This window comes from Mixophyes fleayi, chromosome 4 (genome assembly GCF_038048845.1).
Source record: "Mixophyes fleayi isolate aMixFle1 chromosome 4, aMixFle1.hap1, whole genome shotgun sequence".
Lineage (NCBI taxonomy): Eukaryota > Metazoa > Chordata > Amphibia > Anura > Limnodynastidae > Mixophyes > Mixophyes fleayi.
The window spans coordinates 216277160-216301488 of NC_134405.1; the positions used below are offsets into that span (position 1 = coordinate 216277160).

The 24329-nt window shown below is 41.9% G+C and overlaps 1 protein-coding gene across 1 annotated transcript in view; it reads left to right on the forward strand.

Moving 5' to 3' along the window:
- The window catches only part of LOC142150794 (dynein axonemal heavy chain 3-like), a 947133-nt gene that overhangs the window by 639919 nt on the left and 282885 nt on the right, over positions 1–24329 (forward strand). Inside the window, 3 exon segments of the mRNA XM_075205980.1 lie at positions 12065–12203; positions 13397–13587; positions 13999–14094. Coding sequence (XP_075062081.1) covers positions 12065–12203; positions 13397–13587; positions 13999–14094 — 426 coding nt within the window.

Below are 24329 nucleotides of genomic sequence, written 5' to 3' on the forward strand. Positions count from 1 at the left end.
GTTGGGAAATTCTGTGGTTGGAGTTCAAATTGTATAGAACACTGGTTCAAGAAACCCCGGCAGGTTGCAGGATCTCCATCGAATTTAGAAGGAGTTGGAATCCGAAGAGTCGAATTGGAAGCAGCTGCAGGAGCAGGTGCCGGCGGACTAGCCGCTTGAACCGGTGGAGTTGCTTGCAGTGAATCAAAGCGGGCCGCCAGACTTTGGAAGCCCTGTAATAGCTGTCGTTGGATCACATCTTGTTGCTCTACACGGTTGAGCAAGTGCTGAAGCATGTCCTTAGCAGATGGTTCCACGTTAGATTCCGACATGTTAATGACAATGTTTTATGGCCTGTTCTTACTGTCACGGTTCTTACGAGGAGACTCGGTAGATGTAGCAAAACCAGGAGATTCGAACAGTTTGGCACTACTCCAACAGGGCGCGGAGTCTAACGAGGAGACGGTGTTCACCAGGAACCGAAGCAAAGCGGTATGGGCTTAGCGGCGTCACCTCGCAGGTCGCGGTCCCTACTAGAGTACTGTACGGAAGTCCCAGGGAAGACTACAGGCAGTAGTACCGTAGGAAGGATGATCGATACCCTAAGTAATGGTAATGAAGATAATGCAGATCGGTGTAACTCTGTAAACCACTGTGTGGTGTAAAGTTCAGGAGAATGAGCGTCAGCTCTGAAGACAACTGTAGGGGAGATGTCCAAAGATGAGCGTCAGCTCTGCAGACCACTATGTGATAAAAGTTCAGGAGAATGAGCGTCAGCCCTGAAGACAAATGTAGTAAAGATGTCCGAAGATGAGCGTCAGCTCTGCAGGCCACTATGTGGCGGAGAGTTCCGTAGAGTGAGCGTCAGCTCTGCAGGCCACTTTGTGCCGGAGAGTTCCGTAGAGTGACCGTCAGCTCTGCAGACCACTATGTGGTAAAAGTTCAGGAGGATGAGCGTCAGCTCTGAAGACAAATGTAGTGAAGATGTCCGAAGATGAGCATCAGCTCTGCAGGCCACTATGTGGCGGAGAGTTCAGTAAAGTGAGTGTCAGCTCTGCAGGCCTCTATGTGGCGGAGAGTTCCGTAGAGTGAGCGTCAGCTCTGCAGGCCACTATGTGGTAAAAGTTCAGGAGGATGAGCGTCAGCTCTGAAGACAAACGTAATGAAGATGTCTAAAGAGGAGCGTCAGCTCTGCAGTCCAGAAAGGAGGTAGATAACTGGAAAGTATCAGGAAGCCACTTCAATCACCAGGAGGTAACACAAAGAACAGGCACTGAAGATAGAGAGGAGGTGCCTTTTAAACTTGCCGCCAGTGAGAAGGACCAATCAGCAGGGAGCATGAGAATTGGAGTCATCGCCGGGTCTGCATCAGCAACAGCGAATATTTGCACCTGCCCCACAGCAGGTTGAAAACATAAGACTCCTAACAGGTGTATATGATGGTGTATATGCATGTTTCTGCAGTTCTGCATGAGCCTCATTTCTGTAAACACGCCTTTACTGTACTCAGCCAGCTTCAGAACACTTCTTCCCTCTCCATCCTACCTCTCCAGACACAGGCTTGCATAAGTTCCAGAATCGCACAAGTCCCACTCTACATAAGTGTACCCACTTTCTGGACATGCACAGAGCAAATTCATGCAAATTATGGTATGCAAACTGGCATATATCCCAATCTGCATCAACCCCTTTGACCTTGCAACCAACAAAATTCAAGTGAAAAACAATCAGACAATTTTTAGGAAAAAGAAGTGAAAACAAAAACCTGCAATACCCCCTGCACACACCTAAACTAGTAGTTTGCGGAAGCACCTTTTGCTTTTATCCAATCCCCGCCGCCTCTTTGCCACATTCAACTCCCTCCTCTCCCCCCCTCCCACTGTCCCGCCTTCCCTCTCTGCTTCTGACTTCGCCTCCTTTTTCTCTTCCAAAATTGAAACCATCAGACAGAACATCTCCTCCTCCCATCCCTCTCCCGCCACCCTCACCGCACCTCCCGCTATCAACCGGCTGTGGTGCTCCCTTATCCCTACATCAGGTGAAGAAGTTCGCTCCCTTATTCTTTCCTCTCTACCCTCTACCTGTCCTCTTGATTCCATCCCCTCTCACCTCCTTCACTCTCTCTCTCCTACTGCCTGCTCTTAGCTCGCACACCTCTTCAACCTATCACTCTCCTCTGGCGTTGTCCCATCCTCATTCAAACACGCTCTTATCTCCCCTATCCTCAAGAAACCCAATCTTGACCCAACCTCTCTTGCAAACTAACGCCCTATCTCTCTTCTCCCATATGCCTCCAAATTACTTGAGCGGATTGTCTGCAGCCGCCTCACCAGACACCTCTCTGACAACTCCCTCCTTGACCCTCTCCAATCCGGCTACCGCCCCCTCCACTCCACCAAAACAGCCCTGGCTAAAGTCACTAATGATCTCCTATCAGCCAAATCCAAGGGTGACTTCTCTATACTTATCCTCCTTGACCTCTACTCTTCAACACCGTGGACCACCCCCTCCTGCTGCAAACTCTTCTCTCTCTCTGTCTCTCTGGTTCTGTCCATGCCTGGTTCATCTCATATCTTGCTAACCGCTCCTTCTCTGTATCCACATCTGGTTCTTCCTCCACCCCCTCCCTTCTCCCTGTAGGAGTCCCTCAGTGCTCTGTTCTTGGCCCTTTACTCTTTTCACTCTATACTTCCTCCCTTGGGGCTCTCATCTTCTCGTTCGGTCTTCAGTATCACCTATATGCTGATGATATTCAACTCTACATCTCTTCTCCTAATCTTTCCTCCTCCCTCCTCTCTCGTGTAACTGACTGCCTCTCAGCCATCTCCTCCTGGATGTCCTCACGCTTTCTTAAAATTAACATCTCCAAAACTGAACTTATTGTCTTTCCCCCACCCAGATTCCCTTTCCACCATGACCTCTCCATTGTTGTTAACAACTCCACTATCTCCTCTGTCACCCAACTCCACTGCCTGGGAGTCACTCTTGACTCCTCTCTCTCTTTCGCCCCCCACATCCAATCCCTCACCCAAGCCTGTCGCTTCCAACTCCGTAACATTGCCCGCATCCGTCCCTTCCTCTCTCAAGATGCCACCAAAACTATCATCCACACTCTCATCATCTCCCGCCTCGACTACTGCAACCTCCTCCTTACTGGCCTCCCCTGCTCCCACCTCGCCCCCCTCCGCTCTATACTCAATGCGGCTGCGAGACTCATCTTCCTCTCACGCCGCTCCTCCTCTGCCTCCCCTCTCTGTCTTGCCCTACACTGGCTCCCCTTCCCCTATAGAATCCTTTTCAAACTCCTTACCACCACCTACAAGGCTCTCTACCAGTCTACTGCCCCTTATATCTCTAACCTCCTCTCCATTCACACTCCTGCCCGCTCCCTGCGCTCAGCCAATGACCTCCGACTCTCCTCCACTCTGATCACCTCTTCCCACTCTAGAATCCAAGACTTCTCCCGCGCTGCCCCCCTTCACTGGAACGACCTCCCTCGCTCCATCCGTCTCTCACCCAACCTGTGCTCCTTCAAACGGGCACTTAAAACTCACCTGTTCCTTAAGGCCTATTAAGCATCCACTTAACCTCTCATCTCTTCTGTTTATCCTCTGGCCCCCTTTTTTCTCTCCCTTTGCTTCACTGGCTCCCTTCTGTGCCTGATTTTGTTCACCCTCCCTTAGGATGTAAGCTCGTATGAGCAGGGCCCTCTTTCCTCCTGTCTCCATACCTGTTCTTCCGCTCCGTCTCTACTGTATTTGCCTGCCCGGAGTTTCTGAAGTATTGGTATTTTATGTTTAATGTTTTGCACTGTTTTACCCTGTATTGTCTACTGTTTGTACTGTGTACTGCGCTGCGGAAACCATGTGGCGCCTTACAAATAAACGATAATAATAATAATAATAATAATTATAGCTATGAGTCTTATTTTAATAAGTTTCTATCAATTTTGCACACATGGACTTTGCAATTCTAGCCCATTTTTCTTTGCAAAAATGTCAATGTCCATCAAATTTTGAGGGGATCTCCTGTGCACAACCTTCTTTAGGTCAGTTCACATGTTTTCAATGGGGTTGAGGTCTGGGCTCTGACTTTGCCATTCCAAGGGGCAATTCAATTCCTAGATATGAGCCACTGGCTATCATTGCGTTCATTATCAGGTACCTTGGTAACTGAACATCACAGATTTTCCATTTTCCTCTGATGTAACATCACCATGGAGTGCCTTCATGACTGTTCCGAAGCACTCCTTAGCACAACGTTAGAAACTGAATCGACCCCTAAGACTTTGATCTTCTTTTTCTGAAGTCATTCCTTTGTTTATTTGGATGTGTTATCATGGTGGAAGGTGAAATTCCTCTTCATCTTCAGCTTTCTGACAGGATCCAGAAGGCTTTGTGCCAAAATATTGTGATATTTGGAGCTATTTGTAATGCCCTACTGACTAGAGAGCCTGTCCCTGCTGAAGGGAAGCTGTCCCACAGCTTCACAGTAGGCATGGTGTTCTTTGGGTGATGAGTTGTTTTGTCTTACCATCAGATATGTCATCTTGCCACCCTATCCCATAGCCCAGATATGTGCAGAAGTCAGGACATTGTTGTTACTTGCAGGCACTGGTGGATCCAGGAGAGGGAGGGGGGGGGCGTGATCGGGGCAAACGCCTCCCCCAGCAGTGGCTTTCTGCCTGCGGCTGCACACTGTGAGCAGGTCCATTTAGCAGAGACAGGCAGACAGAGAGTCCCGCTCGGCTGCTCTGATTGAGTTTTAAACACAATTAAAGTGGCCGGGCAGCACTCTCTCCCTGCCTGCTCTGCCGAACAGACCTGCACATAGTGTGCTGCTGCAGGCAGCCTTAGCTGTTAAAAAGGGGGCGGGGACTAAATCGCACCCCCCCTAAATTGCACAAATAATAATAATAAAATAATATTCTAGATCTTCCCCTGCTTGCAGGAAGTGACCAATTCCTGACAGAAATTCCTGCAGCTCCTTTAAAGTTGCCACAGGCCTCTTGAATATATGTCCTGATCTTGGCAATATAAATGTTGTGTCCCTTTTTCTCCACTTAATCATGATGATAGCATTCACAGTGATCCATAGTACATGTAATTCCTTAGAAAATATTTTACCCCTCTCAGGATTGATACCTTTTAACAATAAGATCACATAGATATTTTGAAATCTTCCTGCTGACCATGGCTATTCCAGCAACCAAGAAAACTACAAGGATATTCTACCGGAACAGCTGTTGTTTATTTTGGATTAATCACAATCAATTTAATTTGCTTGCAGGTATATGCTAACTATCTTTGAATATAAAAATGAATGTACTTTTTGAACTCTGAGTATAGCTACAGCTGCAGTATGAATGGGTGTGCTCACTTATGCAATCATGCTATTATAGTTTTTATATTTTCACTTATTTTTCCTAAAAATTGTCTATATGTTTTTCACTTGACTTGACTTGCAAGGTCACATTAAAGGTGAAAAGGATCTGACCTGATTTCTCTTGATTTTAGGCTTTACATAACTTGCAATTTCAATAAGGGTGTGCAGTCTTTTTATATCAAATGTATTCAACAAGAATTCACTTTTCATGCCATATAGAATACAAAGACAAGCTTTCAGTATTAATTTTAAGAAATACCATCAACATGTAAGTTTAGGGCTTTCTATTTTCATGAAGCCCTTATATCCTGAGATCGTCTTCTCTGCCACCATGGATCAGTTCTCCCTGGTTTAAAGGTATGTCACTTGCTCAGTGCAAATGTATAAATAATACTGATAGAGTAACATGACAGCTGTTCAAACAGTATTATTCATAGATCTGCTCCGTGGGGGTGGATTCATGCAAAGTTCTCCAGGATGTCAAGCAACAAAAAAATAACAATTACCCTTGGAAGCATGGGTGTTTTTCTCAAGAACAGCAGGTGTCCTGGATATGGTAATCACACAATTATGGTTGGGTGGGGGTCATCTCAGGATCCATATTTGTATGAAGGTCACATAGGCCAGGCCTAGGACTGCAAGAATGTTGGGGAGGCGACTCTAGTTTATTTCATTGTTTTCATGTGCATAATAATAATCATCATTAACGTATTCTAAATAATGTAAACATGTGCTGACTTATTTCCACTTATTTATTGTATAAATATTGGGGGTTGGGAACAAGGAGTACTAAAGAGGAGGGTATATGGGGTGGCGTAGAATTTTTTTTTTTGTGATTCATGCCATTAGATCATAAAAATCAAAAACATAATTTGGTTGTTGAGTTTTTCTATTGTTTATTGTGAGGACCTATATTTTCAGTAGGTATTATAGAAATAAATGATTGTATTGTAAGTAATTGAACTTTTAAGATAATTATGTAAAATGCATTATTTATTTATTAATGCCTGTTTTCTATACTTTGCACACTCTAAACCCTTGCTAAATATATGGCATTGAAACACTTGTACATACTGTATTTATTTATACAATATATTTTCATAAAGTATCTGGGGGGGTTTTAAACAAAATTGTTATTGAAGAGTTTTTGGGTGTGGATGGGGATTATAGGTGGATGTACAAACAAAGGAGGGTGTGCTGTAAAGACATAGATTTACAGGTACACTGTGTAGTTGATACATAAGATTTGTAAATACAGTATTTTATGAACAGTTGAAGACATATGTAACACCCCCCTAGTGGTGTTCTAGTAAAACCCTGCACTTCAGTGAATACAGGAGGGGTCACCTAGAGGGTAAGATAGAAGTTTATAAAAAGTTACATAAACTGGTTACCATGGTGATAACCCAGCCCAGCCTGTGAGACTGAGTGAGAGGAAGGAGGGGCTGTCATTAAGGGGGGATAGGAATAGAGAGGGAGAGAGACAGAGACTGGGAGAGACAGAGGAGAGGAGAGATGTAGCTGGGGACCTTGGGTGGAAGCTCCCAGGCTCCCCCAGCATTGCCTGGCTGTCTGAGCATGGTGACTGAGCCAGGGCAAGGAATGTGTGCCCTGGATGAGGGGGAGAACTCCATGCCACTATAGATAACCCAAGAGAGAGGGAGACACTTCGCATGGAAGAGGCCCTGGAGTGAGGGCTGGTACAAGAGGCAAGGTAGCTGTAGTGTCAGATCCTGAGGCTGAGAGTACACAGAGTGACATGTCAGAGCACAGGAGACATCATCCCCGCAGAGGAGGGATGAGCTGCAGTTGAGACGTACACAGAGTGTGTCAGAGCTGCATGGAGGAGAAGCTGCCTGCCTACTAGCATCCATGTGAGTGCCCTTGCAGAGGAGGGTGATCTGCAGTGAGTATGGAGTGCAAGAGACATGTAAATTATGTTATTTAACATCTGGATAACATTAAGAACTGTGCTGGAGAGAGTGAGGAGCTGTATATATTTTTCTTTATTGCTGCAACCATTATGATTATCATGCTGGAGAGAGAGGAGTGTAAATAAAAGTTCAGTTTATCATAGAGATGGTCTGGCGCCCAAATGATTGTGACTTTTATTGCACTGCATAACAAAGTGACATTACCTGTGTCCCACTAACTACAGAGAAACACCTGCATGTGCAGGGACCCCCTGATCATCTACACCCATGCCCATCAGCTAGCCAGGGTTTGAGAAGGAGGTGCACTGTGTACCCTTTGCACCCCCCAAGACACACAGTGACAGGGGGTTACACATAGTATTGTTACCATCACCAATTCAGCTAAAATGTAATTTGTTTAACAAAGTGTTCGGATGATGCCACTGGTGACAAGCTGTATTTACCAGAGTTTCACCAGGGAGACCATTATGTCATGGAATGAAGAATAGGGTAGCTGCCAAGTGGGGCCATACTATTCAAAACTGTAAAGGCGAAAAGTGATTAGAGGCTGTAGGCGATGGGGCTCTGAAACATGTGGACCAAGGACCTTAAGTGTGAGAAAAAAATGTTGGTGCATCATTTAAGATGTAGGTTGCATTTGATATATGTACCATATTCTATTAATGATAGTTGAATATGTAGGAGGTTCTGGGACCTTCCAGTGAGTATTTACTAGACATTTTGTAGCCCCCATTAGATGCCAAATTAGTTTTAATGAGTATTTGTATTGGGAATAGAACTTGAAAGGAGGAAGGAGATAGGAAAGTCTAGGACTACTACTTTAATGATGTTGCAGATAAGAGTATGGATTTCTTCCACAGAGGTTTTATTTTGGGTCAGTCCCACTAAAAGTGTGATAGAATATCTTCCTGAATGCATCGCTTTCAGCAGATTTTAGAGGAGCCCAGAAACATGACTTGCAGCCTTATGGAAAACAAGTTATTTCCTCTATAAATTGTTGAGTGTGTTTTCATCTTAATGCAAATTAAAATTTTGGAGACATTAAATTGGATATCATCAGGATTTAGGATCTCCCCCATCTCCTGCTTCCAACCCAGTTCATAAATTTCTTTAATCGTCTTCTCATAGTCTCGTAAAAGATTGTATATGGTGGAGATTAAGTCTATAGCAAAGGTTCTGTTATATCAAAGTAACTCTTTAAGAGTGCATTGGAACACGTTGCTAGATTGTGGACATGAGTAGTGGAAATGTTAGATCTGTAAAAATTGAAAGAAACCCAGGTAAGTGAAGCTAAAGTTTGCCTATATCTCCACAAACGTAAGAAGAAATGCAGGGGATGGATATGTACTAACAATTTCACACCTTGTTCAATGTTGAAAAGATTGGTGCTTCAGACCCAGTAAGCATGCTGGATTGTTCCCTAAAGAAAACATGGCAGGCGGTGTAGAGGTCAAACTATAACATCTGGCACTTCTGCCCTAGAATGATAAAGAGAATTTTGTATGGAAAATATTTTGTATTAGAGTTTTTGGAATCAGAGCCATCCAAAGTAAGGTGGGAGTTGTGGAAACTAAACAATAATGGCCACCAATTCGATCTCTACCAGAGCTGGGACTGTCACATTACACATACTCCATGCTATGTGAGTAGCCACAAAGTATTTCTGAAAGTTATGGGCTCCAAGAGACCTTTCTCTTACAGGCAATGTAGGGGGCTCATGAGTACCCTGGGTCATCTCCCAGACCATATGAATCTTGAGGATAATAGCTGAATAAGGTAGATAATCTTGGCAGGAATCTACACTGGGATGGCCTGCATTAGATAAATTAATCTTAGGAGAATAGAAATGTCTTTGACCAACGCAACCTATTAGACTTGCACCATCTCTCAACCTGATTACCAGTTCCTTTTTGCTGCTAATGTTAGCTAATAATATTTATTACTAATATTTCTTGCAATAATATTTTATATTTGGGACATTATGAGGCAGTGGCGCACGCAGGGGGGTTTCTGGTTCTCCAGAAATCCCTCCCCTCCGCGAACCAACGGTACTGTACAGCAGCCGCGGCGCTGTCAAAGTAGCGTCCGCAGCAGTGCTGTATTGTATAATACAGCACTGCCGCGGATGCTGCTTGACAGCGCCGCGGCTGCTGTAGAATTCAGACTCGTCGCAATGGAGCTGCTCTCGCAATATTTTTTTTTTTTCCGGGGCGGCGGAAACCCCCCCTTCTAAATCCTGCGTTCGCCCCTGTGAGGGGCTGTATTAGTACTTCCTGGATTTTTTCTATTCTATACTAGAAGAGCGTTTCTATATTCACTACCATCACATGGTATTATTTTAAAGTTATTTGAAGCTATTTATGTTACAAATAGTAGATATTTAAAATGCTGTAATTAAAGGAGGTGCCCTCAAAATTAATAAAAGTATATTCCCAAGCTAATAATGATATTTTTAAAATTAATTTTACTTAGGACTGAAAGTAATATTTAACTTATCTACAGCAATAAGTGTTAACTGTTTTGCAGAGTTATATTACAGCAAATAGAGAATAAAGGGGTATGCAAGAGACTATCTTTTAAACACACGTCATACATGTCAGATAAATTCTCCAAGTTATAAATACAAAGTCAGATTTATGGCAATGCAACATAGGTGCCTTAGGAATGTCATTGATGGTGCTTCTGCGTTACCACTTTACTGGTGCAATCTGGGTTCCTACTACCCTGTTCTAAGTAACTGCTAACATGGGGAGTAGGGACTCTGAGTCAAATATACAACCTCCTTGTGCTGTGTATGAGATTCCATAGTCATTCACTGATGTGTTTGTACCCTTGCTTTATGTACAACTTCTACCCATCATGTGTAGGTTTTGGGAGAACTCCATAGCATTGCTGGACAACCTTTCAGCGCAGGTATGTGCATTTGGTGGTGTGTAGCTGTGATATATGAGAGCTCCTGCCGATGAGTGGGATTGGTTTAGATCTGTGCAGCAGGGATGATTAAGTGTAATATGGGGATCTGAGTAAGAATTTAAAAAGTAGTATGTAGAATATGTAGTCTGTATAATATGGCAAAAAGTGTGTATAATATGGTATGTGTCATAGGTATATGTCAGATAAGTCGGATAAGGACAGCTGGAGCTTTTCCAGACGTAAATACCAGAAATACAGTGGAGCTAGAAGCAGAGGTAATTACCAGGAATACACTGGAGCTTGAAGCAGAAGTAGACATCCAGGAGTGCACTGGAGCTGAAGCAGACCTATTTACCAGGAATACACTGGAGCTGGTCCAGAAGTAAATACCAGAAGTGCAGTAGAGCTAGAAGCGGAGGTAGCTGCCAGGAATATACTTGAGCAGACCTATTTACTATGAATACACTGGAGTTGAGATCAAAGACAAGAACCAAACTAACAGAAGCTAAATTGTCAGGATTGCCGACTATAACTGACTAAAAGATCTGTCAGATCCTGCAGCACCAGCTGGTTTATAAAACCCAGAAAAAATTGGGGGTGGAAATCCAGCAGCAATTGCATCATGTGACAGACCCTGTAAAATACAGGCAGGCGTATGTGTCCATTTATCCAATATGGCACCCAGCTATGGAATGTGGCATCAGGGGTACATGGATTTATGCACTGGACCCTGGTGTGTGAACAGGATGTATGTGTCAATATTAAGGTTCTATAGAATGCAGGGATTATGTGAAATGGGGTCTATGCAGTGGGCCCTCGATTAAATAATCATGACAGCTGTTGATGTAACCACGGGTGTTCCAATACTACTGCCTTGCCTGAAATCCCTGTTTGCTTTTAATTCAGTATTGAGTAGATCAGTGATTGACAACCTAATCTATTTCCCTGCAACCTTTTAAAGGGCTGCACATTACCCGTAATTTCAAGAATGAAAAAAAAGACCAGTAACTATATTGGCACACCCACTTCACTCGTACTAAAATATACTCACATGCCCCTCACTTGCTCCAAAATTCCACCACATGCCACTCAGACCTCCCACTTTCTCCAAAATAGTCTCACATGCACTCAAACCCCCAGAAGCCATCAGATCCCACATGTACTCCAAAACTCCCCCACATGCCACTCACACCTACCCCACATGACTTCTCACACCTGCCCTACATGTCTTTTCACATAGCATTCTCTCACCTCCACCACATGCCTGTTCACACCTCCCACACATGCCTCCCGCACATGCCTATCTCGGCATGCGACATGAACTCCCTGTGTTGTGCAGAGGAAGTCATGTGACACGGAAGTCAGCTTCACCTGTTCTTTATGAGAAAGCATAGAATGAGTCAGATTGGGAGGCTGGCCGTTGCCCACCACTGGTATAAGTAGTTTAGACACAAATGTGTTTATTTTTTGATATGGCATCAAAAAATAACAATGAATTGCAAATTATCTTCTTACAAATTGCTGGTTAAGATTTTTCTTTTAATTGTCTTTATACTTCTAATAAAGGCATATCTCAAACATTTAAGAAGAACTTTACAAATGTTATAAATTACTACTGTTATTATAATTTTTTTTAATATGAAGTTCCATTTAATATAATTATTTCTTACTATTGTATGCAAAATGCATAACATTGCAAACTATTATTTATTATTTATTATAATATATTATTTCAAATTAATAGCTTACATCATTCTTTTAGTAATAAAGTATGTGCATGCTTTATGTGACAATTACTTTAGCAAAAAATATATTTCCTCATATTAAGGCGCTTATTTTCTTCTGTGTTTCAGTGTATGCAGCGTTGTTTACAACAGTACAATGTAAACAGCAAAACCCCAATGAATCTAGTAATGTTTCACTTTGCCATAGAACACATTTCTAGAATAAGCAGAATTCTCAGACTGCCATGTGGCCATGCTCTACTTATTGGTAAGACTTTTTATATATATTTTTAAAATACATAGAACTTTGTTGTATTTATTCATGTTTTCGTGATTGGAATGGTAAGCCTTTTGACTAGTAACAAAGGTAATATACCGTTTCTATATAATTAAGCAGTATAGGAACATACCAAAACATGGGCAGACGGAATAATTTTGAATAATCAACCCATGTGCAACGAGACAAATGTGAAAAAGCTGATTATACATTGAGCGGGCCTGGGAGTCCAGATGCCCTGGCTGCCATGGGTATGCCTGTGCTTATAGTTTTAAAAGCACCAGAATGGCTAGACTGTTCATGGTAGCCCAGGCTTGCTGGGACTTATAGTTTCACAAATTAACAGTCTTTTACACATTTTACACACACTTAATTACTCCACACCCACTGCCCCAGGGTGTGGGAAAAGCCCTATTTCTGTCGGCAAGGGGCTAGGTATTTCTAGAGGGGGGGCCCACACATTTATTTTGCAGACCCCACTCCCTAGGGAATCCAGCTTGGGTTTGGTTATCATCCTGGCAGGGGATCCCCCTTGTGACAGGATGGACCGCCTATGCCACCCTGTCTGTTGTTGCTGGGAACCGGCTGGGCTTACTTTGCCACCATTCCCTTTCATTATCCAAAAAGCCCGTAGAGCCAGAGGATACTTATACCTGTATTCAAATGGAAACATTTGTTGACATCCACTTGCACTTGAATACTGCAATTTCCGTCCATTTTTAAACAATGCAAATTGCGTTCATTTTGTGTTCCTTAATGAATGAGGCCCGTTGTGTGTATTTGATATGTATTGTGATTTTTTTTTTGCAATCTATGTAGCACTGTCCATATCTGCTCCATAGTATGAGAGAAAAATGCTGAAACAGATGGATCCAAATGTATATGACTGCTCATAAGAGCTTGATTAGAAGTTTAACAAGTGATTTAACTATGATTTACGCAATTTTATGCTTATATTTGTCGTTTTATGGCTTTGGATTAGTAAAATGTTATTAGTTTTACATTTTTGCACATTAGTGTTTTACCTTGCCCCATCATAATGTTTTTTGAAAAACTAAGGATAAGTATAATGCTGTGAAATAGGTTAGTGATATATAAATGATGATAATAATACCTTATTTATTAATATTGGTGATCTGGACTGGTGTATTAACTAACTAGTTATATTTCCTTCATATGATCAGGAATTGGAGGAACCGGCAGACAGTCCGCAACAAAACTTGCCGCATTCATGGCAGATATAGAACTCTATCAAGTTAGTATTCAGAAATCGTACACCGTTAGTGAATGGAGAGATGATCTGAAAAAGGTGCTGAGAGCTGCTGGACAGAATGGGTCTCCCACTGTGTTTCTGTTTGCTGATCATCAAATAAAGGTACAGCAAAACAATGTTAACATAATCCAGGAGGAAATATATAATTGAATCATGTTAGTCAAAGCCGTGTACATAGCCATAAACTAATAAATCCCCAGTAATGGAGGATATAATAATAGCCACTTAGAAAAAGAGTGATATTTTGCTACAAAACTGTAATATCAATGCTGTGCAAAGCTGCTCAGTAAATTGCCTGTTTTAGTCCTCAAACTGCACATTATGAGAATGATAGTAGTTTCATGAATGCTTGTTAAAGCAGATGAAGAAAGATGGGACTTCAAACTAGAAATCTGTTTTGCAAATAACTGCACACGAAAAAATGCAAGAAATAAATTAATAGTGAAAGGTTTTTTTTTCTGACATTCTTTTATTATTTGAATTGTAAATGAGCAATTTTCTTACTTGGAATAGGATGAGTCATTTTTGGAAGACATCAACATGATCCTGAGCACTGGTGATGTTCCTACCCTGTTTAATAATGAAGAAAAACTGGAAGTCATGGAAAAGGTCATCTTTCTTTTATTGTACTCCAGTCAGAGGTGCTCGCAGACAGAGGGGGAGGAGGGCAGCAGAATTATTTTATGATACAAGAGACTGAATGTTGCAAAAGAATACATCTAAGGGAAGTTTACAGAATATACATTAACCTTTATTATGCTGTTTTGAAGTACTTTAGATTTAATTTCTGAGCAAGTTTCTGTGGATTCTGCTTAATTTATTTAACTTTTTTTTTTTTCCAACCAACCCTATTAGGAATGTTGCTTAATTAACATAACTAAGCTGTGGGTATTACAGGGTCTGCGGAAGAACTATTACTTTTAATATAGTGAATGTTTCAGCGGACGAAGGCAGCCTGACACAGGGACAATGATATTTGGGGTATCTAGGGATAGGTTGTTGTTTGGATTGATATTATGTAACTACAAACAAGTATAGCTGTAAACTGGGAGAACGCCTATATTACATGTGCCTTGTTCTTATAAACTCATTTAATTACTACCAAGCAATGTCATCCGCCATCCTCTTTAGTGGTTTCACTAACCACTTTTAGTTTAAGCCATTCATCAGCCAATCCCGTTTTGTTCTCTTCATTTCTAACTCATCAACCACTTTATGACTACCTAGTAGATTTGCACTCTAGCTAGTTATGTTCCTTTTGAACTTCTGGCTATTTCTATTCTAAATTTCTTCTAAGTTTTAATAGTCCAGTCCAATGGATGCTACCTAGAGATGGAAACAAGCAAACTTTCAAAACAAGCCGATGTCTTAGAACAGGAATATAATATCCATTGTAAGAGAAAAAAAAGTTTTTCTCAAATTAAAAAGTGGACATGGAGGTACTCACAAATCGAGGTACATAGTTTTATTAATAAAGCACAAGTTCAAAGTTTATGCTTCAATGACAGCTGTTTGACACCTCACAAGAGACAGTCTAGGTTGCCTTGAAAAGGTGTAGAACAGGTGTTGGGCAAAGCCTTTTACATAGTATGAGCTTTTAACCTGTGCTTAATTAATATTTTTTTTTAAACAGGATCTTTGGTTTTCATTTTATTTTTAATCCTTTGCTTGTTGTAGTCCTACCTTGCCTGAGAACATTTTGTTTTTTATATAAGGTGTGCCCACTATCCGTGGGTCTCTAAGATGTCAATATTTTAATGAATCTGTGGTCCTAGAATAAGAATTTATTCTGTGCTTTAATAAAACATCTAACACATGTGAATTTAAGAGAATTTTTCCTGCTGTAACAAGTATGGAAACCACCACTAATTAGCAGCATTTGTAAAACATATAATACTGTAAATTTTAATATATTTTTTAGAGAACATACAATTTTACTCAGAACTGTACACAATAGGCCTGACTCATTAAGGAAAGTAAGGCAAAAAAATTAGTAAATGTTCTCCTGGAAACCATGTTACAATGCAAGGGGTGCAAATTAGTTTATTATTTTACACATAAGTTAAATACTGGCTGTTTTTTCATGTAACACAGAAATACTTGATAGCTTTATTTGTACACTGAAATTTAAAGTTGATCTAGAACATACCCCATCCCAACTATAAATCTGACATCACATTTTAAATTTGCCTCCCCAAGAATGCAACATGGTTTTGCCAAGGTGCAAAGCTACTCATTTCTTTTTTGCTTTACTTTCCTTAATGAATCAGGTTCAATGTTTTTAATCCCAATATCCTGCACAACCTTGCTTTATTTTTTACTTGACTCCATTTATCTACGGTCAGAAGAAACCGGGGTTCTAATCAGTCCTCCAGCCAGTTTCTTATTGTCATTGTAAATCTCTGAAAGAGTCAGTAAGTGAGCAGAAAGTTAATCAACAACATGGACTAAGGTTCTAACTGAGTGATCCATTCCTGAATTTTTTTCATACACCTTGAGACCCTTTAATGTACGGTACTTGAAACCTGAATCTCATGATCATATTCTGAAAGTTCCAAGCTATGGCCCTGCATAAACCTTCCCCACCTTGATAGTAGTAATCCTAATATTAGTCCTTTTCTGTCAGACCACAACATTCTTTGTCACTAATCCCTCTGTCATGTGCCATCCTTTGGCAGGATATTGTCAGTGTTTTGTTCCAGTCAAGAGTCTGTACCATGTTTAGAATCTTCCAGGACACAGATGTAAACTTTGCAGGATGTGGTTCCAAATACTCAGTGGCGCACGCAGGGGGGGTTTCTGAGTCTCCAGAAACCCCCTTCCCCCCCGCGCGCGCTAACTAAGTGGCCGCCATAGCGGCACTATCCTATACAGCAGCCACGGCGCTGTCAAGGAAGCGTCCGCGGCGGTGCTGTATTGTATACAGCACTGCCGCGGACGCTTCTTTGACAGCGCCGCGGCTGCTGTATAGGACAGTGGAGATAAAACAAGGGGGTGGGTTGCGCTATCTTGATATGTGTAAAGCAGCCAAAGATTAGAACCTGCAAATGGACAGGAGGGAATCCCTACCCTCCCAAAAAGGGGTATGACGTGGTATATCAGGTTCTGGGCGCTAGAAGTAAAACTTGTGTGGCGAAAAGAAGAGTTATTGTTATTTATTAAACATTATAAAAAGTGATTGCTCCGGCCGGAGCCAATGTTGTTGCAGCAAAGACAATATGATACCAGTACAGAGATCAAAGAGGTACATACATGTATGGATAAATGGTGAAATGAAATCAGTCCATGCACATAAATGTCCGCTCGGTTTGTGAACCAGTGTTGCAGATTCTCCAATTTATCAGTAAACAGATGTCCTTTCAGCCCTGTTAGAGGTGATATTGAGTCAAATGTCCCAAAAAGGTACTCACATTAATGGAGTGCACTGAGCGGACCTGGAGGTCATATCCATGAAGGTTTGAATGAAAAGGAAAAAAGAAAAAAAGAAAAAAGAGGGAAAAAAAGGAAAATGTCCCAAAAACAATATATATGTGTAAATCCAGGGTAACTTACTTGATGTCGCTCGGTAGAAGGTGAACGCTGAGCGGGGGTCCCTCCTATGGACTTGAAGTGTCTCCTGTCTAGAGTATGTACAGCAGTACAAAGTGCAGACACAAGCCCTGTGTTTGTCCGGAGGTAGCGTATACCCGCTGGATGTGTCCCTCGTAGACAGCTGTTCTGCGGGTTGGGGTTGATGTTACTTGGTAGTCGATGTGCGCTGAGCGGGGGTCCCTCCTGCAGACTGATAGCTTCTCCTGCCTTAAGTTTGTGTGATGATGCAGGGCACAAGCACACAGCCTGTGTGTGACGGGGGTGGCGTGTAAACGCTCTATATATCCCTCGCGAGCAGCAATTCGGCAAAGTGAAATAAGCAGTCCAGGGTGCTGGAATGTGAAGATTGAAAAGGTAGGCACTTAACAGTGCTATGTGGTTCCGTGTGATTGTAAATACCAACGCGTTTCGCTCGTAGCCAGAAAGGCAGTGAGCTTCCTCAGGGTTTGTTATAATGGAACTGGTCTTCCTTCCAGTTTTTATAATGGAACTGGTCTTCCTTCCAGTTTTTACCCTGAGGAAGCTCACTGCCTTTCTGGCTACGAGCGAAGCTATCAGTCTGCAGGAGGGACCCCCGCTCAGCGCACATCGACTACCAAGTAACATCAACCCCAACCCGCAGAACAGCTGTCTACGAGGGACACATCCAGCGGGTATACGCTACCTCCGGACAAACACAGGGCTTGTGTCTGCACTTTGTACTGCTGTACATACTCTAGACAGGAGACACTTCAAGTCCATAGGAGGGACCCCCGCTCAGCGTTCACCTTCTACCGAGCGACATCAAGTAAGTTACCCTGGATTTACACATATATATTGTTTTTGGGACATTTTCCTTTTTTTCCCTCTTTTTTCTTTTTTTCTTTTTTCCTTTTCATTCAAACCTTCATGGATATGACCTCCAGGTCCGCTCAGTGCACTCCATTAATGTGAGTACCTTTTTGGGACATTTGACTCAATATCACCTCTAACAGGGCTGAAAGGACATCTGTTTACTGATAAATTGGAGAATCTGCAACACTGGTTCACAAACCGAGCGGACATTTATGTGCATGGACTGATTTCATTTCACCATGTATCCATACATGTATGTACCTCTTTGATCTCTGTACTGGTATCATATTGTCTTTGCTGCAACAACATTGGCTCCGGCCGGAGCAATCACTTTTTATAATGTTTAATAAATAACAATAACTCTTCTTTTCGCCACACAAGTTTTACTTCTAGCGCCCAGAACCTGATATACCACGTCATACCCCTTTTTGGGAGGGTAGGGATTCCCTCCTGTCCATTTGCAGGTTCTAATCTTTGGCTGCTTTACACATATCAAGATAGCGCAACCCACCCCCTTGTTTATCTCCATTGTTATTGTAATCCCTGGGTAGCGGTTAGCAGCATCTTACACGACCCATACCATCCATCTACACCAGGCATGATAAACAACACTAGAGTCAATAGACTCATTAGGGCGGAGGATATTTTCTCTAAAAAAGAAAAAGTTTTAGCTCCCCAAGTGGATGATAACAATTTCTGTTCTTATTACATTCGCTATGAAAAGCTCCTCACATCAGAAATAAAATATTGGTGGGAGTCCACCACACTCACCAAATACATTGAGAACAGCATCAGCCCAGGGGCTTAAGAATCAAGAAGATCCCCACCTTTGTGCCTGAGGACAAGGAATTCCTCAAACAATGGAACAGCATATTAGACACATGTTCTGTCTCACTTATGCACCTAATCATTAACAATAGAACCTCCTCTCTCCAACGAATAGATGAGGAATTGCACCTTATACGAGAGAAACTGAAACCTATTGAACATCTTGAGGATTTCACCAATTTAGAGAGACTTACTACTAACAAACTATTAAGCATTGAGGAGGATATAATTAAAATTAAGGAGAAGAAGTTTCAGAGAGATCTTAAGGATCTAGAACATGGTTACCATACCCCTCCAATAATTAGGCCACCAGCATTCAATTCATTGCAGAAGAAATCTAAATCACGCTACTCGAATGCACAACTTTCGCATACGCCTTTAAGGAGACCTTACCATGCGCAGTCCAAAAAGTCTCCACTCATTAAACATCCACCGAGGTATATAGACACGGATAGGGTATACCCACCACTAGACCAGCGAAATTTGGGACCAATTAGGGGCCCCTCCATAGAGCCTCCTAAGAAGGCGAAACCCAATCACAAGGAGACTGTGAAAGAGGGATATAGGAGAGGTATTGAGGAAGCACGCAACCTCCTCTCCCAAGATCAGTCAACATTATTGGACAAACTTAAACACATTGAGCCGCAACAGGCCAACACCGAATTAGAAGAGCCAGACGCAGATGATTTGATCGATCATTTTTTAACACTTGCCCAGGGCACCACCCAAAAACCGATGAGCCCAACGGGCATCAGAAAAAGAAAAGAAAGATCCCCATCTCAAGAGGAACAAGGGGAGGAACAAAGGGACATAGAGAGAGAAGGAGCAAGGCCCAGAACCAAAGCCAAGAAATAAGTAATAAAACCAAAATGGAAATAGGCAATGCTGGTATATTCAACCTAAGCAGTAAAGAACTCACCCAATCTGAAACGGATCTATTAAGTAAAGGCCTGAAATTTGCACCTAACAGGCCACTCAATAAGTTCGAGACTTATATAGATCTGCATAAATTTATCAGAAACCTGACCCTCAAAAAGTTTTTTCTCAACCATAAACCCACCCCGCCAATAGATGTACCTAAACAGGTCGAGGAATTCCAACACACCAAACTCAAAAATAAGTCAACCTTTTTTCCTACACATTGCAAAGGCCCCTATCTGGAAACTTTCCAGAAATTGGTGGAGAGTGATCTAGACAAGCTCAACACCAAACCTAAGTATAATTCACATAATATCACCAAATTAGAAAGGAAGGCTCTGAAAGACCTTCAGTGCAACAAAAGTTTGGTTATCAAACCAGCCGACAAAGGGGGTGGCATAACCCTCCTTGATCGTACTACATACCTCACTGAATTGGAGACTCAATTACAAGATACCTCCACGTACAAAACCCTGCCTGGAAACCCAACACAACAATATCAACAAGAACTTACTACCCTTCTAAACAGAGCATTAGAGAAGGGCATACTTACCAAATTAGAATACCAATATTTATTAAATCCACATCCAAGGTTACCGGTCATTTACTGTTTACCCAAGATACACAAGTCTCTTACTAACCCACCGGGCCGACCCATCATTTCTGGTATAGAATCACTCACCACACACCTTTCCAGTTATATTGATAACTTCCTGCAACCAGCAGTGATCAACCAAAGGAGTTATCTAAAAGATACTAGACATGTCCTACAAGTTTTACAGAACATAGATTGGAAGGATGGATACCTACTCATGACATGCGATGTATGTTCCTTGTACACCATCATAGATCACAAAGTAGGTTGTGAGTACGTTCAGCAAATCCTTTCTACAGAGACAAGCATCCCCTCGGAGCAAATTCATTTTATCATGCAAGCCATAGATTTCACCCTACACCACAATTACTTTTGGTTTGGTGGAGGCTACTATGAACAGGTTCGCGGAACCGCTATGGGCGCAAAATTCGCGCCCAGTTACGCGAACCTGTTCATGGCACATTGGGAAAACACAACCATTTGGCACAACAACCCATACAGTCCACACATTTTAAAATGGCATAGATACATAGACGATGTGCTATGCATATGGACGGGTACCATGGACATGCTCCAAGAGTTTTTGGGCTATCTCAACAACAATGACATTAACCTCCGGTTTACTGCCCAGATCAGCGACACCAGGGTGGAATTCTTAGACCTGGACATAGCCATCGTAGACAACCATATCCAGACTAAGACTTTCCTCAAACCAGTGGACTGTAACTCCTATATTCCAGCAACGAGTGGCCACCTGAAAAGATGGCTTACCAACATACCTAAAGGCCAGTTCACCCGCATTAGACGAAATTGCTCTAATCTAGCGTCCTATGAGGATCAGTCCAAAATCCTGACTAAAAGGTTCCTCGAACGGAACTACGACAAGGACATCATTAACGTGGCTTTTGAACAAGTTAAAGAATCAGATAGGGAAACTCTTCTCTTATCTAAAACAATCACCACGGATGCAGATGGCACATTACCACCAGCACTCATTACCCAGTACAGCTCCAATCATAGGGACTTTGAAAAAATCATACGGAAACACTGGCATATACTACAAATGGACGACCGCTTGAGGGACATCCTTCCAGAACATCCAAAGATCATCTATAGGAAATCTGACTCCCTCAACACTAAGTTAGTTAAATGCTGTATCCCCACTGCAAAGGGGGAGCTAGATCAAAAACAGAAACAGAGCTGGCTTAAAGAGAATAGTGGGGGTTTCTACTTTTGCCACAGGTGCCAGGCTTGCACTATGACTAACCAGAGGGGACTAAAACCCATTACTATTTTTAGATCCCATGTCACGGGGGAGTCATTCCAAATCAAAACCAAGGTTACATGCGACACCATAGGTGTAGTCTACTTACTGGAGTGCCCCTGTGGCCTCCAGTATGTGGGACGCACCATCCGTAAATTGCACATCCGTATCTCTGAACACATACGGAACATTAAAAACAAATCAGAGAACCATACTGTATCTGCTCATTTTCTCAAATACCACAACCATGATCATACTGCCTTAAAATATATAGGGATTTGTAAAGTCACTAAACCCTGGAGGGGCGGGGACTATGTATCCCTTATTTCAAAGGAGGAAGCCAGGTGGATATTTTACCTGAAAACCCTGACTCCAAAGGGACTCAATATAGATTTTGATTTGGGCTATTTCTTAAAATCCTGAGATTCCCACCCCTCCTCCCCCCTGCCTCTCATTCATCCCATCGGGTTGAGTTAGTCACCTTTCCGGGTTTATCGTCCCCCCCCCCCTTTTTTTAGTATTAAGCATCCTCTGTAACAGACATTTTTAGTAATACCATTATTACTTTTAGTAATAGCTTCATTAGCTTTCCTATACTGTCATCTAAATCCCTGCCTGTGTACATCACATTGTCTATTGATACCATCCAAAATTGTTTGGGAAAGTGTACTGTCCCAACAACTGTATTTGTTTTTAAACATATCAGATGTTTTTCTAATATATTAGATGTTTAACATATCAAGACGTTTTAAACCAGAGACTATTGCTTGTAATACACCAGACACATCGCTAACAACAGACCACCTCTTTCAATCGTTTTATTACTGCTTACTCCTCATTATTGTTATATCAGTATATATTTCATTGCAAAGAACTAACAGCCATGCACTGTCCATACACTGCATAATATGTAAGATCATTTATAGACACCTTCAATTAGTGGTGTATTATACTCCATTCCATTCAAACCTTAAGCATTTGGCAGCATTTCATCTTTTGTTTGTGCACAATCCAATTATCAGGTGTTCACACCTCCATGATATCAGCTGAACCGACGCCCAGCTAATTGAGATTGCTGCCGCCAAATTTGAAAATATCTGGAAACTATAAAAACTGGAAGGAAGACCAGTTCCATTATAACAAACCCTGAGGAAGCTCACTGCCTTTCTGGCTACGAGCGAAACGCGTTGGTATTTACAATCACACGGAACCACATAGCACTGTTAAGTGCCTACCTTTTCAATCTTCACATTCCAGCACCCTGGACTGCTTATTTCACTTTGCCGAATTGCTGCTCGCGAGGGATATATAGAGCGTTTACACGCCACCCCCGTCACACACAGGCTGTGTGCTTGTGCCCTGCATCATCACACAAACTTAAGGCAGGAGAAGCTATCAGTCTGCAGGAGGGACCCCCGCTCAGCGCACATCGACTACCAAGTAACATCAACCCCAACCCGCAGAACAGCTGTCTACGAGGGACACATCCAGCGGGTATACGCTACCTCCGGACAAACACAGGGCTTGTGTCTGCACTTTGTACTGCTGTACATACTCTAGACAGGAGACACTTCAAGTCCATAGGAGGGACCCCCGCTCAGCGTTCACCTTCTACCGAGCGACATCAAGTAAGTTACCCTGGATTTACACATATATATTGTTTTTGGGACATTTTCCTTTTTTTTCCCTCTTTTTTCTTTTTTTCTTTTTTCCTTTTCATTCAAACCTTCATGGATATGACCTCCAGGTCCGCTCAGTGCACTCCATTAATGTGAGTACCTTTTTGGGACATTTGACTCAATATCACCTCTAACAGGGCTGAAAGGACATCTGTTTACTGATAAATTGGAGAATCTGCAACACTGGTTCACAAACCGAGCGGACATTTATGTGCATGGACTGATTTCATTTCACCATTTATCCATACATGTATGTACCTCTTTGATCTCTGTACTGGTATCATATTGTCTTTGCTGCAACAACATTGGCTCCGGCCGGAGCAATCACTTTTTATAATGTTTAATAAATAACAATAACTCTTCTTTTCGCCACACAAGTTTTACTTCTAGCGCCCAGAACCTGATATACCACGCTGTATAGGACAGCGCTGCCGATACGGAGCTGCTGCGCATGCGTGGGGGTTTGGGGTCAGGGGGGGGATGACAATCCTGCGTGCGCCCCTGATACTGTATAATAAACATGCAGGAATGAGGTGAATAAATACTCCAGAAATATTCATTTGTATGGCAATGATGTATAACATAATAAACTCTTTTCTCCAATTTTTTTTTTTACATTTTTGGAACATAAACAATTTTATAACTTAAAATCTAATTTTATGTAACGTTATCACCCCAAACTTTAAGAGAATAGTTTTAGAATTGATTGAAGCTGTTGAAGCTGTGCATCACTGTAATAAGAACTGAACATATAATTATTGCTCGTGGCTTCTAAATTCTGCTTATGAGTTCACTCTTCAACGCAAGAGTTCTTGTGGCTGAGTGCCATCGAGTCGTAAGGGGTTAGGACCTCTTAATTTCCTATCAAATGAGTGTTAGTAAAACCATGTGATCACTTAGCACCATTACAAAAGAAGACGTGGAGGCTTTTCATTTAATATGAGCATCATTGAAAACAGAACTGTACAATGATTTTTCATACTTATGTTTTAATAGGCATTACTAAAGAATGTTTTCATAGTAATGTTTACCTGTTGACGGGGCAATTATATGTCTGGGGTATTATAATTAGATAATATATATTATATTATATATTATTGCATTTATTATAATAATAATAATTATATGGCTCTAA